Genomic DNA, 17,216 nt, shown 5'->3' on the forward strand with positions numbered 1-17,216 from the left:
CGTTCCATCGGTCAAGTTTACTGTATAGTGTATCACTCCCACAGGGACTTTTAAGGCCGTCATTGTAAAGTGAATTGTCTGAATCTTATCATGTGCTCGGCTTTCTGTTTTACCCCATTTGGTTCATCATCAGTAAAATTAGTGTTATTTCCTTTGCAAAAACAAAGCAAACAGTAGCATCAGGCAATTAGAATTTGGAAGACCTAACGTGTGCAATAATACTTGTTTTATTGTAATTTAAATGGGGCGGACTCGAGGCTGTGTTGGATATCGTGGGAACAAGGCTACCCTTGAGTATCCATTGTTAGCTTTGACCCTCGAGCGTTCGCATGTTCATAGTACTTTGTCCACAAGCTATTGTTCCCGCCAACCAACCATTCATAACTTACAACAATGGGAGACACCGAACAAACTTTCCAAGCATGGTGCGAGGCAGTAGGCCTTACGGAAGACACATTCAGGATATTAACGGCACAGGCCATCCCATTGATGGACATACTCAAACGCCTCAGGGACGAAGACATCATCGCTCTCAAATGCCTATCGGTCAATGCGGAATGCTCCGCCATGCGCGGACCAACTTATGCGCAAACCAAGCTCCTCTGGATCCCCAGCAACAGGCAATTCCAGACCAACCTGCAGGTGCAGCGGCAGCACCGGAAGTGACTACGAAAACCCTGGCAAAAAATAGTGACTTGAACGCCCTTCTCGAAGAGCTAGGTGACAGCGCACTCAAGGATATCATATCAGACCAGCACATCAAGTGTACCAACGACCAGAGCCCTGTGAAAGGTGAGCGTAAACCGTTACTCATTCCGGACTTTATTACCTCACCAGTTGCTCGACGCAACTGATGAGGCCGAACTCAAGGCTGACGGGGACATGAAACTAGTAATGCGAACAACCAAGCAGAGACCAAAACCGGGCCAAGTTTCCCTCCCTCAGTTGATATCGGCCAACGCCCGCATCTTAAAGACATTAATTAACCGCAGTATGTCTATGAAGGACACATTGGACTACCTCGATCACACAATCAACATCGGGGATTATGCGCAATCCTTTACATCCGCATCAGTTCTGCGATATGATCACGAGTACCGGAAAAAGTAAGCGGCGGACTCAATCGCATGGGGCTCTGTCGACCTGCACCTTTCATTATATCATCTCGATGAAAGAGACACTCCTCAGACAAAAGGAAGCGTTTCCAAGAAACCAACAAAAGGCCGACATTACGACTCAAATGGCAAGGAGATCTGTTTCGACTTCCAAAATCAAACTGGCTGCCAACGGTCATCCTGTCACTTCCCGCACGTGTGCATTGAGGAGGGCTGTCACAAAGACCACCCACAGTATCGCCACAAAGCATTCCTGAGCAACAACTCCACCAGCCAAGCATAGCATAAGGTGGCTAGCCCTCTGACTGCCTGCCTGACAACATGGGAAAATGAACTACTGGACGATATTGACCGCGACTTCCTTCTGCACGGCATTACCTATGGCTTCGACATCATTGACCCTGGCACAACCCTCCATAAAGTCGAAAGGTCCAACTATGCCTCCTGCACCGATCCGGCTTATCACGACGCGGTCCAGCAACAGATCGCCCACGAAATCACCTCTGGTAACTATAGAATTACCGCTAACCAACCGCGAATCGTCAGCAGCTTAGGCGCCATACCTAAGAAAGACTCAAATAAAGTTCGACTTATCCACGACTGCAGCCAGCCCGTTGATAAAAGCGTCAACTCATACACGTCGACCACTCCCTTCAAATACGAAACGAAAGATATCGCCGTCTCAGCGTGCAAACCGGGCGCCTTTCTAGCCAAAGTTGACTTAAAATCCGCTTACCGCCGTGTACCAATAAGTGCAGACTCTCAGCGTGCTACCGGTCTCCGTTACCGCTTTGCAGGGAATCAATCATGGACCTACATGGTTGACACGAGACTGCCATTGGGGCAGCAAAAAGCCCGGAAATTTTCACTTGCATTACGAGGAGTATCACTAGAATGATGCGCAGAAAAGGGTACCAAGTTGTGATAGTGTACCTCGACGATTTTCTAGTAATTGGGGACTCTAAACTGGAATGCGAGCAAACATTCCAAGCATTACTACAATTGTTACAACAACCCGGCTTCACTATTAAGTGGGAGAAAGTGATCGCACCCACCCAACACCTCACGTTCCTCAGCATTGAAATAAATTTATGCACAACTGGACACTCTCAATCGACAAGATTGAGAATACGTTGATTTATTTACGTAGTAATCCTTGCGCGTGAAAGTTTACAATTAAATCTTTTCTCCTGATAAATATTTATTCTGATATCCCTAACAGTAGTCCAAGTTTTGTCGAAACCCACGCCGGCCAAGTGGGTAGGCTCACTACATGCATGATATATCCATATTCAAAACATGGTTTACCGCCCATACGTACATGCAGGATACCGTGAAAGTATAAAGTCAAGCCTAGCTAATTTTGTGATTGCCTTAAACATTAAAAAATGTTGGTCTTTTTAGCTCCGCTGTCAGCGATGCGGAGCTTATCAAATAGGTTGATTATCCGTCGTCGTCCGTCGTCGTCGTCGTCGTCCGTCATCGTCTGTCAACAATTGTCTTCTCCTCTGAAACCGCAAGTCCAATTGCTTTGAAATTTTATATGCAGTTCACTTGGGATAACCTCATATAAGTTTGTTCAAATTGTGGTGAAATTTGCATATTTGTATTTTGGGGGCATTTTTTGGTGTTTTTGGTAAAAAAATCTTCTTCTCTGAAACCGCTTGTCCGATAGCTTTGAAATTGGATATGCAGTTTACTTAGGGTGACTTCAGTCAGATTTGTTCAAATCGTGGTGAAATTTGCATATTTGTATATTTAAGGCAATTTTTGTCATTTTTGGTAAAAAAAATCTTTAAAAATCTTCTTCTTCAAAACTACCAGTAAGATAGCTTTGATATTTGGTACATATGTCCCTAGGGATGATCTATTTCAGATTTGTTCAAATTGTGCAGAAATATGCAAATTTGCATTTTTAAAGCAATTTTTGCCATTTTTGGTCAAAAAATGTATTTCTCAAAAAGTACTGGTCTGATAGTTTTGAAATTCAGTATACAGGTTTCTATAGATGAACTAAGTAATATATATTGAATTTCTGATGAAATCTGTGATTTTGTATTTTTGGGGCAATTTTTGCCACTTTTGGTCAAAAAATGTGTATTTCCAAAACTACTCATCTGATAGATTTGCAATTTTGTATACACATTCCTACAGATCACCTTAATGATATTTATTGAAATTATGATGAAATCTGCAATTTTGTAATTTTGGGCAATTTTTGCCATTTTAGGTCAAAAAATGTGTTTCTCAAAAAGTACTGGTCTGAAAGCTTTGAAATTTGGTATACAGGTTTCTACAGATGGGCTAAGTAGTATATATTGAATTTCTGATGAAATCTGTAATTTTGTATTTTGGGGGCAATTTTAGCCATTTTTGGTCAAAAAATGTGTTCCTCAAAAAGTACTCATCTGATAGCTTTGAAATTGGTATACAGGTTTCTATAGATGAACTAAATGATATTTATTGAAATTATGATGAAATCTGCAATTTTGAAATTTTTTGGGCAATTTTAGCCATTTTTGGTCAAAACACATGTTTCTCAAAAAGTACTGGTCTAACAGCTTTGAAATTTGGTATACAGGTTTCTATAGATGAACTAAATTTGATCTTTTGAAATTATGATGAAATCTGCAATTTTGTTGGGGGGGGGGGCAATTGTTGCCATTTTTGGTCAGAAAATTTTATTCTCAAAAATTACTCATTAGATAGCTTTGGTTGACATGTTCTTAGGGATGATCCTATGTGATACATTCAAAGTATGATGAAATCTTCAATTGTATATTTTTGCAGCTTCTATTAGCCATTTTTATCTGGCCACTGCATTGAGCTATCAAAGATTTCCACCTTCTTCATCAACATGTGTCAAAAATAGTTATTCTCTATATAAACACAGCGGAGCTATATCGGCCGCTAGGTCGCTTGTTAAATGATTTTGAAGGATCAGAATACCGATATTTGCTTTTGAGAAAAGATTTCAGATGTTGGAAAATATTTAGCAAACTTCGAAACAACCACAGTACAACCACAGTACACAGCATGTACTCAAATAGTAAGAATACGTTTCATAGAACGGCGGCTTGGTGCAAATAAATTCAGTGGTAGTCAAAACTCACTCAAAATTATGTCAATCCCCACAATTTTTTTTTTGCGTTGAGTAAACGATTCTTTCTCATTGTAAAGAGTGTTCACAATCTGCAAACGTGAAAACAAATAAAAAATTCCAGTCACTAAATACACATAATGCTATGGCATTTTGCTCAGACGCGGCGTGAAATCTACATTGCATGCTATACCATTGATGGATTAAAAAAATCCCCGATCACTGAAATTCCTCAGGAAAATAAAATGATTTACAAATATTGACATTACTTTTATCTCCAGAGCTAGTGTAAGCCTTTTGTGATCTTTTGTGGACCCATAAATCCTATGTGGCTGTCGTTCTTTTCAAAGCCATATCGATCGTGTACGTCCGATAACCAATCAGAACACGCAAACCTTTTGACAGTACCGATTGAAACCAATCAGAAAGGGCTACCAACGAGCCCCAGGGGCTGCGCCTCTGTAGCACAGCGCAGCCAACGGTAGAATAAGGACATGAAAGAATTCGTAACGTGTGTACAGATCATTTTTGCAGGCCTTGAATGGGGAAAACAGGCGGCGGCAAGACCTGTGTCAGACGGCGATTTGCCGCCTGTGCTGGCTATAATTGACAGCCCTGCCCTTGGACCAGATATATGGCAAGTAAAAGTTTTGGGTGGGCGTGTACCCCTGGCCCAACTTGTTCGACATTTTTCGGCTTTTCAAAGTTTAGCCGACAACTTATCTTAATATGGGCAAAAGAGTCTTTCACACCCTCACAAAGCTCATGTCCGTAAGGGTGTGAGGCAAGGGCTTCCTTTGCTCAGAACGTACACCCAGCATGCAGAACAAGAGAAGAGAACAAGAACATTGTAAGCTAATAGTGTCTAAATGTTTTAGTTTGCTATAGTGACATGGTCTTTTCACGAGATCACCAACGGTAACATGTCGCCTACGGCTGATCGCCGCGCCGATCAAGGAAATTCAAATGACTTGTCAGGCTATCTGATTAGGTGTACTATGCTTTCGTGCCAAAAATGGGAAATAAACATGAGGTCAAGAGGGATGGCAGTCGATGTCACATCCTCATTTATTGGGAAACATTTGTGCGGCAGGAAGCTTCCCGTATCTACAGAATCGTGCAGACGGTGATTCAAAGAAGGCGACCCTACGGCGACAAGCTTTCTTTGTTTTTCTTCTTTCAAAACATGTATAAAATAGGCCTAACACATCACTTTTTGCAGGATTCGTTTGCTCTGAAAATGCACGGGAATATGGGTTGATTGCATCATTTGTCTCGTGCTCCAAGGAGATTATAGTTCTGTCAAAGGTCAACGTCCAACACAGCTACACTCAGTGTGATATTTTTCGGACAAGGTAGTGAATTTCTCCCAACATGCCAAGATTCCCCGGCACAAACGCTCTAGGTTCGAAATCATTTCCATATGAAAAGATACCTTAATTGAGGTGTGAACTGACTGTCAATCGGTGATTGCTCTACAAATATCACGGGTGATGTCATATTCATAAACATTGTGATCTTTTGTTCTACTTGATCGGTAGTTTATTTACTCTCTGGATAGTCGTAGGCCATTAATTCGGTAACGCGGAAATTTTAAGCGTTGAGGGGATTAGCCTAGATACATGGTTTGTGCGGGCCAATCCCCTCATGAAAGCGTTTCATAAATGACGAGCACTGCAAAATCTTATTACCATATCTTTTGAAAATTTATTGTGTTTATCCTTAAACTGTTAACAGGACGGAAGTGGTATTTAGGAGGTCAAGTTGCCAAATATTTGACCCCATGTTGAGTGCGTAGTAATCGGCCCACTATCGCAGTAATCAGACGTCATAATTGGAATGTGACCAGGGGCTAAATGTTGATAATTTGAAACTTTAAAACCCCAATTTTCATTTTTGATGTGTTTAAAATAACGAATGTAAATATTTTGTGATAATTAGTTACATTTAATCCATAGACGACTCAGACATATTTCAACGTGTTTGGCGCTTTAATACCTACCAGACATACGAGCTGTCTCTGTGTGTTGCTTTCGGCACCTTTTATCGTACGGTTTGGCTCACGTCACCAAATTTGTAGCCTGAAATAGCTTCTACTAAAAAAACCTATCCAAAACGGGACAGCAGTATCACTTCACTTAAAGGTATACTGTCACCTGTTCCAATCTTGTCACAGTTACCATGGAAAGAAAAAATCTAACCAATCACAGATTTTAAGCTGGTGGCCGCTTTTAAAAACAGCGCCCTCACATGGGCATTTTGAATACCAAGGAACGCCCCTTTGACCATATATGGGCATATTTAGATTACAGGTGACTATATACCATTAATATGAGGTCACATAACTTGTAAAATGCTATCATTACGGAGCGAAGTGAGTACGACAAACAGCATGTGATTGAATGTACGAAAACTCAGGTCATCCAAAAACTGTCACACTGAGTGTAATGTACTGCAGCTACAACATGCAATGCATAGAACCGAAACACTCAGGTGCCAAATTGCTCCAGTTTTTAGTAGCCTCGTCGTACTTCCTAATCTGTCCTGAGCATTCTGTTGCTTTGTCCACTCGCACTTTATCTTTCCAAGTCAGAATCTGACTCTGATTTGGAACCACTTGTCCCGGATGCCTGGGGTTCCCTAGGCGCCTTCAAGCTAATTCCCCTCGAAATTACTTTCTGAATTCTAGTCACAATGTCCTCGCTGGAAGCAACATGACATGACAAGTCCTCCAGCTGGACCGCTTCCTGTGACTGTTGCTTCCTTTCCAGTGTTTACTGGACGTCTGTGAGCACTGTTTATATAGCTGACTTTTTTTGTGGTCTAATTTATGCAACGACCGCTAAATACACTTTCGTGTCAATAGCATGGTACAAATAACGTCAATTGTACCTGTTGGTCAATATGCAAATACCGCTGCCTGACTTTGGTGCTAAGTGGGCCCCTGATCACCAGGCATGAAAAAGGAGTCAAATTTCGCCATTCGCACACATCTTTCTGAACTGCCACAATATGCCATCCACAGACAAGTCCCCAAGCTGAGTTTTTGACGGGAAAACATAAAAACTTTGGAAATGATGTCATAGACCCTTTAACAGGGTGGCAGTTTGGGACATACCATTATCATGGAGGTTTTGCAGCATTGTTTATGGAAGCTGTGGAAGCTCTAAAGAACACCAGCTATTACATGTTACCTTAGTCTTAAATTGTGAAACCATAGAATGAAGAGAGACCAAATATTTGTCTACATTAATTCTATGTAATACAATATTAAGAGAACCCCTTTACTTCGGTATGGCAGATTTTTCACTAATTATGATGTATACTTTTAGTATAACTGTTTGTGACCAACAGTTGAAACAGTTGCCAACTATTGCATACTTCAATGAACAGTGCATCAAAATTTGTGCAAATTCACTTGACAAGCTAAGGTTTGTACTTGTCTGATAGCTACAATATTTGGTGATATACAAATTTCTATGGATTAACTGAATGTGATCTGTTGAAATTGTGATGAGATCTGCAATTTTGTATTTTGGGGGCAAATTTTTGGTATTTTTGATTAAAAAATTGGTTTCTCAAAAACTACTTGTAGTGGTGCGGCATAACCAAAATTTTCATAACAATTGTGCATTTTGTGATAAAAGCATGAAATTTGGTACGAATGTAGATTATCATGATATAAATCAATTTGGATACCGAGCCACCACGCGTCGAGCCTCGTTCTGGTGTGGCGGCCATTTTTAAATATGGCGACCATCAGTCACTATAAAATCCCATAGTTGCTGCTCTACAGATGATTCTGTGGTGAATAAAGGACGTATTTCCATCATAAATGCCTTTTAAGATTACCATTTGCACATTTTTTTGTTTTAAAATCAATTTGAATACCGATCCCTCACAGGTAGAGCCTCGTTCTGGTGTGACAGGCCATTTAAAATATAACGACCATCAATTACTGTAAAATCCCGTAGTTGCTGCTCTTACGGATGATTCTGCGGTGAATAGTGGATGTTTTACCATCATAAATGCATATTAAGATTACTATTTGCATTTTTTATTGTTTTATAATTTCATTCTACCCGAAAAACGGGTTCTCTTAATAAATTATTTGCATTTTTATTGTTTTATAATTTCATTCTACCCGAAAAACGGGTTCTCTTAATAAAATTATTGACAATATGGTTGCAACAAGGCAAAAGTGGAAGATTCAAAATTGTCAAATTGAATGTTTTATACGATGATCAGCTGTCAGCTGTTCTGTGTAGTTAGACTATCAGAAGGTACTATTCAGAGTTTTTTATTTTATTCTAATTTGTAATCGTTGATGCACCAGTTTTAAGTTTAAGCTGGTACGTGCGACACTAACCAGGTTTTGCAAATAGGCCTAGATCGGCCCATGGCTGTGGTGGGGAGAGTATGATGCGCCCGAGTGTAAAAACAGCCTGTTCCATGTTCTTCCAATGGATGGAGTGTTCTTGAGTAGAAATATTGAATATGTGCAATATTTTGACATTGACTAATTATCTTTCCTAATTTTTATAAGTCAGCCATTGACAAGTTTTGCAGGGTGTTAAATCACAAGACCTGACATGGAAAATTGTGCGGGGAATCAATCTCTCACTCTTGTTCATCTACATTCACGCGTGGGCATACATACCAAAAAGCACAATGATATTTACTGTATAACAAACCTTCTAGTTTGAACTTTAAAAACAATAACATTTGGGTGGAAATCTCTTATATATCCCCATAATTGTCAATGTTAGAGATTTATCATGTAACTACAATTAGTACATAAGTGCAGCCGTTTAAATTTTGACCACGTGGAGAACACGATCATATTTTTATATTATTTTTCGGCTATATGTACTATATTTTATACATTACTTTTCATAACTCATTTCACGTGAAACTGATCTTGTGTAATTTGATATCTATTTCATAATTTAGATATTGGTTTTAGAGTTATTTCAATGTCAATGGTCTATTGCATAAATATATATATGGATTCATGCCTATAATATTTTGAACATGGTATATTTTGGTACTAATTTCTTGGTCGTACATAATTTGTTGTTGAAATGCAAAAACGTGGCACCATAAATTAAATTGTATTACTCCACTTTCTTTTGTTTTAACAAACATGAAAGGTAGGGAAAGCAAAGCTAAAACACAATCCTGCACTTTTGTCCGTCATGTCCGTGCTTTGCACTCCCCGGATCTCTGCTTGCTTTGCATGGCTAGTCAGCTGGCGAGTATTTTATTCCTTTCCATGGTGTTTACATAGGCTAAGACAACAAGTTTAAACGACAATCCTAAATATTCGCCAATCATTTTCTTGTTATCCACTTGACACATACACCCAAGACCTAAGCAAGGTAGTGTTGGCTGGCCAATTATCTGATCAAATGGGAACCTTCCTATACAAACAGTGACACTCCAGTCCAGATTGAAACATAAACCTTAGAGATTTTACGCAGTTCAGTATTCACAATAAATCATTTGCACATTCAGAAACACACTATTACTGAAAAGCTATTACCAAATTTTGAACGTTTTGAACATGTCAGCCCAGCTAAATCTGAACTACTTTATAAAGTATACTGAGTGTAGAAGCAATAATGAGATCGATCAAGTATCAGATACATGCTTTTAAACTATAGAACATCCTTTGATTTAATTCGTAAAGATTAGAAACGATAATTAGATCGGTTCAATATCGGATATATCCTGAAAATATTTTACTGAAGAATGCCATAAAGTACATAAGAATGGCTAGCTAAATTTCTGCTTATTTATGAAGTTTAGAAATTATCATTAGAGCAGCTAAATATTGGACATATCCCTATTTTTGTTAATGAAGAAAGCCAAGCTATATGACATATCTTTAGACACTTATGCTAATTTATGAAGTTTAGAAACGATAACTAGAGCAGCTAAATATCAGGTATATCTATTCCATAATATTTTGTTTATGAAGAAAGTCCAGCTTTCTGATATATCTATACAAGTTTTTCTTCAGGAACGCCCAGGTAATTTTGATGTAATGTATAATGTTTAGAAACGATTATTGGATCAGCTAAACTGTTGAATTAGCTGTGCTCATTGATACAGTTTAGAAAAACAAACCTTTAAAGCCTCAATTCCGCACCTTGCTTGTCATTCAGTTGGTTGTATGATTCAGTATAATACCTTTCTTTTTTCATCTCCATTACAGCGAGTAGAACACATACCATAATTAGTTTTCAAAAATTGCTCTGCCAAAAATATTAAATTAGAGTTCCACATAAGAACTTTTCAGGTCAAATCTTACAAAACAAACTTGAAACAAAATAATTTTATATGCGATGTTCATAATATTTTGAGATCATCCGTGACTATGATTTTGGCTGACTTCTTTCATAAAGACGTGTTTGATAAAAATTTATATGTTTCAGGAAATTTGCCGTATCTGTGTACCCCTAGAAATATGATCCCAGTGGCGACTAAATCATATTAAGTTCACTTCATATTTTGACATACGTCTGATACAAACAAAACGGATTTCATATAAGCATTATATTGCCTTCTGTATTGTGTGGAGCAAAAACAAATGGTAGAACGTAAGATAAACCGTAATTTGAAATGTAATCTTTTGGGGTATTAGGTAAGTCTTGGTCCTATTTCATGAAAACTGTAACGGATATTTGTATATTACAAAAGGTCGCATAAATCGCTTTACTAATGATACCCACAACCAGGTTATGTATAAGTTAGGCTCGGCATATGACTTAAACAAAGACAGGTTTAACAAAAATGTTCGTGGGTCTCAAAATCGTGATTTTGCGGTACCCTTCAACATATGACTGTGACAGCTGTTGCGTCCCAATATTTTTTCAGTTAAAAGTCTATTTCATATTTGTGACATGGCCTCGTAGCAAATGAAATAAAATTTTACACAAGGCATTGCCCAAAAGTTTATTTCGTATTTGTGACAGGTTCTTATAGCAAATAAAACCGATTTCATACAAGGCATTACCTATTTATTATATGTCTAGGTTAAAAAATGGTAGAATTTGACGTTTAACAAAAAAAAGATGCGATTCGCAATACTTTGACTTACAGTTCCCTTTTCCAATGTTTTTTTCTGTTAAAAGTCTCTTTCATATTTTGATATGTCTCCGTAGCAAATAAAACAGACTGCATATAGAGAATTGCCCTGTCTTATATGTTTAGGTAAAAATTGGTAGAATTTGAGATAAGCAGTGACAGTAATTTGCAATATAAAGTTTGGGGTATAGGGTAAGTTTTGGTCATATTTTATAAAAGCTATGGAAGATATTGCATATTAAAATATGTCATCTAAAAGAAGAATAAAATCCCTTTCCAATGTTAGCCCACAAGCTAGGTTATGTAAAAAAATAAGCTCAGCAGATGACTTACAAGAAGACAGGTTTAACGAAAATGCATGCGAGTTGGCAATACCGTAATTTTGCGGTACCCTTCAAAGTATGACCGGTAGACCTATAGCATCCCAATATTTTTCCTATCAAAAGTCTATTTCACATTTTGACATGTCCCTGTAGCAAATAAACAGATGTCATACAAAGCATTGCCTTTTGTGCTATGCCAGGGTAAAAAAATGGTAGAATTTCAGATTTTGGGGATATTGGGTAAGTTTTGTTCCCATTTCATAAAAAAATCTATCAAAAATATTGAATATTACATATGTCATTATAAAGAGGAATAAATTTCCATTCTAATGATATCCGACAAGTCAGATTACGTTAAAAAAACTTAGCAGATGACTTACAAGTACTACAAGAAAAAAGCACATGGATAGCAAAATGGTTATTTTGCGGTACCGTTCAAAAGTCGACCATAACAGTTATTGCATCCCTATATTTTTTCTGCCAAATTCTATTTCGTATTCTAGGGATCCCAAGGCTTCTAAAAAGATAGGTTTGTTATCCTGGGGGTGCAAGTAGACCCCTCTAGCCCACGGCCTAACATATCTTGACTGCTTACATAGCGTCATCCTTTTATAGGATCTAATACCGTGCATTTTATGCATAAGAATTGTGTTTTTTGCCTGTATTTACCCGTTTAACAAGTCAGGTGGTGAAGAAAATTTAAAAAAAAAATCAAATAACTCTTTTCACAGTTTCTTATTGAAATTATATTCAACCTAAGTTACCCAACGACTTATGTAGTTGACATTTACTAGGTGAGAAATACCTGTCTGGCAGCCATTTTGAAAAAATGGTTGCCATGGCAACGCTTTGGTAGATTTTCAGTGGCTCGGTATCTGAATTTGTTCAGCACATATTAAGACACATCTGAGCCAAGTTTGGTGCTTTTATCACAAAATGCACAATGGGTTTGCCATGCCGCACCACTACTTGTCTGATATCTTTGACATTTGGTAGACAGGTTCCTACGGTTTATCTTAATGTGATATATTGAAATTATGATGAAATCTTCAATTTTGTATTTTGGGGCTATTTTTGTAAATTTTGGAGAGGCCATTCTGAAATGAATTTGCAAATATATCCATCTTCTTCATCAACACATGTGTCACAAATAGTTATTCTGTACATAACATAGCAGAGCTTTATTGGCTGTTAGGTAGCTTATTAGTCCCCACGGACACCGTCCGGGGGGACTTATAGGTTTGGTCATGTCCGTGCGTGCGTCCGTCCGTCCGTCCGTCCATCCGTCCGTCCGTCCGTTCACGCAGATATCTCAGAGACGCCTGGAGCGATTTCGTTCAAACTTGGTACAAGGATAGTACCCTACCTCATACAGATGCACGTTGATTTGTTTCACAATGCGATCAAATTTGGTTGTGTTAGAGGACTTTTTAGTTTTCACCTCCATAGACTCCCATGTATAAGGCAATCCATAGACTCCCATGTATAAGGCAGTCCATAGACTCCCATGTATAAGGCAGTCCATAGACTCCCATGTATAAGGAAGTCCATAGACTCCAATGTATAAGGCAGTCCATAGACCCCCATGTATAAGGAAGTCCATAGACTCCCGTGTATAAGGCAGTCCATAGACTCCCATGTATAAGGAAGTCCATAGACTCCCATGTATAAGGCAGTCCATAGACTCCCATGTATAAGGCAGTCCATAGACTCACTGTATAAGGCCAGGAAAAACAAAAATTTAGTTTCTCATCGTATTCATATTGCAAAAAGGATGCAGTGACACAGTTTTTAGTCTCCACAGATAAAGTCCAGGGGGCGTGTAGATTGGGTCATGTCCATCCGTCCATGAGTCCATCCATAAGTCCATCCGTTCACGCAGATATCTCAGACACTTTGACAAAATGTCACGTGACCTTGGTAACCTTTGACCTCGAATATACATATTTGTCCATAACTCAGTAACCACAAGTCCTAAACCTTTCATATACGGTATGATGGGACACCCTATGACACCACATATTGTACCTCATTAATTATGCACATATCTAATTTTGAGCGAGCCAATAGAGCTAGAGGTCTGATTTTTGGTATATAGGGATAACTTAGCAATACAATTTTTTTGACAAAACGTCACGTGACCTCAATGACCTTTGACCTCAAATATACATATTTGTCCATAACTCAGTAACCACAAGTGCTGCACCCTTCATATTTGGTATGATTGGACACCTTATGACGCCACATATTGTACCTCATTAATTATGCACATATCTAATTTTGAGTGAGCCAATAGAGCTAGATGTATGATTGTTATATAGGGATAGACTATAGGATAGAAATTTTTTGACAAAATGTCATGTGACCTTGATAACCTTTTACCTAAAATACACGATTATGTCCATAAATAAGTAACCACAAGTGCTATGTCCTTTATATTTAGTAGGATGGGAGACCTTATGACAGCACATGCTTTACCTCTATTAATTATGCACATGTATAATTGTGGGCAAGCCAATAGAGCTAGAGGTCTGAATTTTGGCATATATGAATGTCACGTGACCTTGATGACCTTTGACCTTGATTAAGCGTATATATGCATAACTCAGTAACCACAAGTTCTATACGCTTTAATTTTGATAGAATAATAGACCTTAAGATGTCACATCTTGTACCTCATTTATTATGCCCATATGTATTTCTTGGCTGGCCAATACAGCTAGAGGTCTGATCTTTTTTCCCGATTTAGAACCATAACTTAGACATGCCTCTTGTTGCAAATTGGGAACAATGACATAGACCTATGTGTCCATAGATTTGAACATATACACTCCAGTGATACTTCTTAATGACCACATTTCCCTGCCCCATCAAGACTAATACTCCTATTACAAGTGGGGACTATGTCATTGTCAATGACTTGTTTCTTTAAAACCGCTGGTCAGACAGCTTTGATATTTGGTGTACAGGTCCCTTAGGATGACCTTAGTGAGATAATTTCATACAATTAGGAAATACGTAATTTTGTGTTTTGGGGCAAATTTTGCCAGTTCTTATGTGTATGTAGGGGTCTGTAATTATGAGCCAAATTCAAACAATTCTTCTGCCATGAGAATACACTTGTAGTGCCAAAGGTCCTCTGCATTCGCTATGTCTTGTATTGTACATCCTCTATACATCCACGTCATTAGTAGCTTTAGGGACATTGGCCCTATGTTTTTCATTTGTTAATAAATTTGAATCCAATATGGTGGTCATTTTAGTTGCACTGTCACTAAGGCAAAATGTATCAAATAAGTAATAGCTTGCCGTCTTCTCATTTTTGTCATGAATATTTATGTTTGTCATAAAGCTATCAAACTTAGTTTTTTGATGCCCAAGTCATATTCTCCCTAGATTTTGTTTTATTTAGTGCTAATCCCTCTCTCTTTAGATCTTTGACAATATCAAATCAATAAAAGTTTTGTTTTACACTTTGTTTATATTCCTGCAGTGTTATACTACTATTGGCTTGGAATTAACAAGAGTTACTGTTACAGATGAAAAATGTGAGGAGGTATATGATACACTGGTAAAGCCAGTAAATCCAATCATTGATTATAACACCAGGTAAATTGATGCATTCGCTTGACAAAATAATTAACACAATAACATACATGTTTTCATGTACTGAATCAACACTCAGTTTGTCCCTATGTACTGACAATACTGTAAACTGGATAAATGTATATTTTAAGCTCCTCGGTCAGTGATACAGATCGATTAGGATAGGTTGATTTTTCCATCACTGTCATTTGTTCACTGTCAGCCAGCACTTCTTCTCTATGAAACTGGGTTTCAGTTCTAAAAGGACATTTTGTCATTGTGTTGAAATTTTATGCAAAAGTAGGTACCCTTGTTTGGATTCAACCTTTGTATAGAGTACCACAATGAGCCAATAGTTTGTCTTGTTGTGCCTTCAGTAACCATGTTCATATGAAATGCTTGGTTCCAATTGAAAATCACTTGAAAACGACCAATAGAGGAAATACCCTTGACATACATACAACTCAGTTGTCACTTGTGAATGCATTAGTTCTGATTTCACGTGATTGACAACATGTATATAAGTATAGGGTTACCCATCAAGAAATTGTTCTTAATTGTGACTTTTCCAATGAAAGTTTAACATTTTCCTTTTCTTTTAGGTTCAGTGGTATCACTGAGGAGGATCTTAAGTCAGTTTCAACAATTTTACATGATGTTCAAGCAGTTTTACTTAACAAATTCAGTGCTGATACAATTTTAATAGGACACAGCCTAGAAAGTGACCTGCTTGCTCTGAAGGTAATGTTGTATGTTTTTAGCCTCTATTTCATATGGACAGGTCCTAATCATATATCTATACCTTTTGTATGTCCTCATGTTTATGCTTGTTTGCCCATCAACTGCAAAACATAAAGTACTGAATCACTAGTACTCTGGTCCTTATTAAATAGGTACTCATCAACGATTTGGAAATGGGTAAGTACACAAAGTTACCCCCATTCTACCATGAACCTACAGTTCATGCAAGCCATTTACTCAATGTAAATGTTTTGCCAGTTTCATAATTCATCATTCATCAACTATTGTCTTTTGTCTTTTGTGTTCCATTGAAATTGTAATCTAGTTTCAGGGTTTTTGCTTGACTGCAAAATTGCGCAAATTGTGCATTTTGAGCCATCGTCTGCCCTGAAAAAGTTACTGGCAGCGCTGAAATTGCACACAAAATACAGTAAGCAAAGACGTCCACATATACTGTATACTGATATGTGAGGGTGACACAAGCAGACAGTGTAGCGAACTGTGTCTGTCGATGGAATTTGGGAAAATTCCAGCTTTAACATTGTGTAGGCACACATATCGCAATTAATGCAACGCAACCATTTGAATAGTACAAAGAGATCAATGCGTATTTTCATGGATATGAACCCCCAAATTTGGACCAAATCATGTCCAAAGGAACGAATGTGTCAAATTCTGAGTCGGGGAAACTTGTGAGTGACAAATCAACCGAAGATAAAAAGCATCCTAGCACATCACAAGCTGACAAACATCATGATGTCTATATTAGTATGAGTGCTGCGTGTGACATAGACGATGCAAATGAACTGGGTGACGATCGTAATGATATCGAGGAAACATTTCCTAAAAAGGCAAAATCAACATCAAAAGCCACTGTGCCCTAAAATTTCAAGTCTGCCCCCAATTGCGATGAATAGGACAGAAAATGCCCTTTTCAATGAACATGCAGAAAAAGCACTGCACTTATCAACAGCATTGCTTTGTTTCAGATTCTTTGTCCAAGTTCAATGTATGTGACACTCATCCCATGCCTAGGCTGCACTGTCCACCCAGGACAATAACTCCGTCTGAGCCACGCACTTCTGCCGCTTGAGCTGTAAGTGCTGTTAGTTAACACACTGCCATGCCTTCTCATCCAGGGCCTTGGCAGCATAGTAGTCCTATCACCCAGGTCATAACTTGTATTATCATATACCTACATTCTCGTGCCTTTGTAAAGCTATGGGGAGAGCGCCCTCACATCCGTGCATTTTTTTTACG

General features: G+C 38.2%; 1 protein-coding gene across 2 annotated transcripts in view; it reads left to right on the plus strand.

Moving 5' to 3' along the window:
* Positions 1-17,216, plus strand: part of LOC139139391 (RNA exonuclease 1 homolog) — a 216,522-nt gene that overhangs the window by 173,166 nt on the left and 26,140 nt on the right. For both annotated transcript variants that reach the window (XM_070708293.1, XM_070708294.1), the window contains 2 exons: positions 15,124-15,239; positions 15,818-15,956. In XM_070708293.1, coding sequence (XP_070564394.1) covers positions 15,124-15,239; positions 15,818-15,956 — 255 coding nt within the window. The remainder of the gene's footprint in view (positions 1-15,123; positions 15,240-15,817; positions 15,957-17,216) is intronic.

This window comes from Ptychodera flava, chromosome 8 (assembly GCF_041260155.1).
Source record: "Ptychodera flava strain L36383 chromosome 8, AS_Pfla_20210202, whole genome shotgun sequence".
Taxonomy (NCBI): domain Eukaryota; kingdom Metazoa; phylum Hemichordata; class Enteropneusta; family Ptychoderidae; genus Ptychodera; species Ptychodera flava.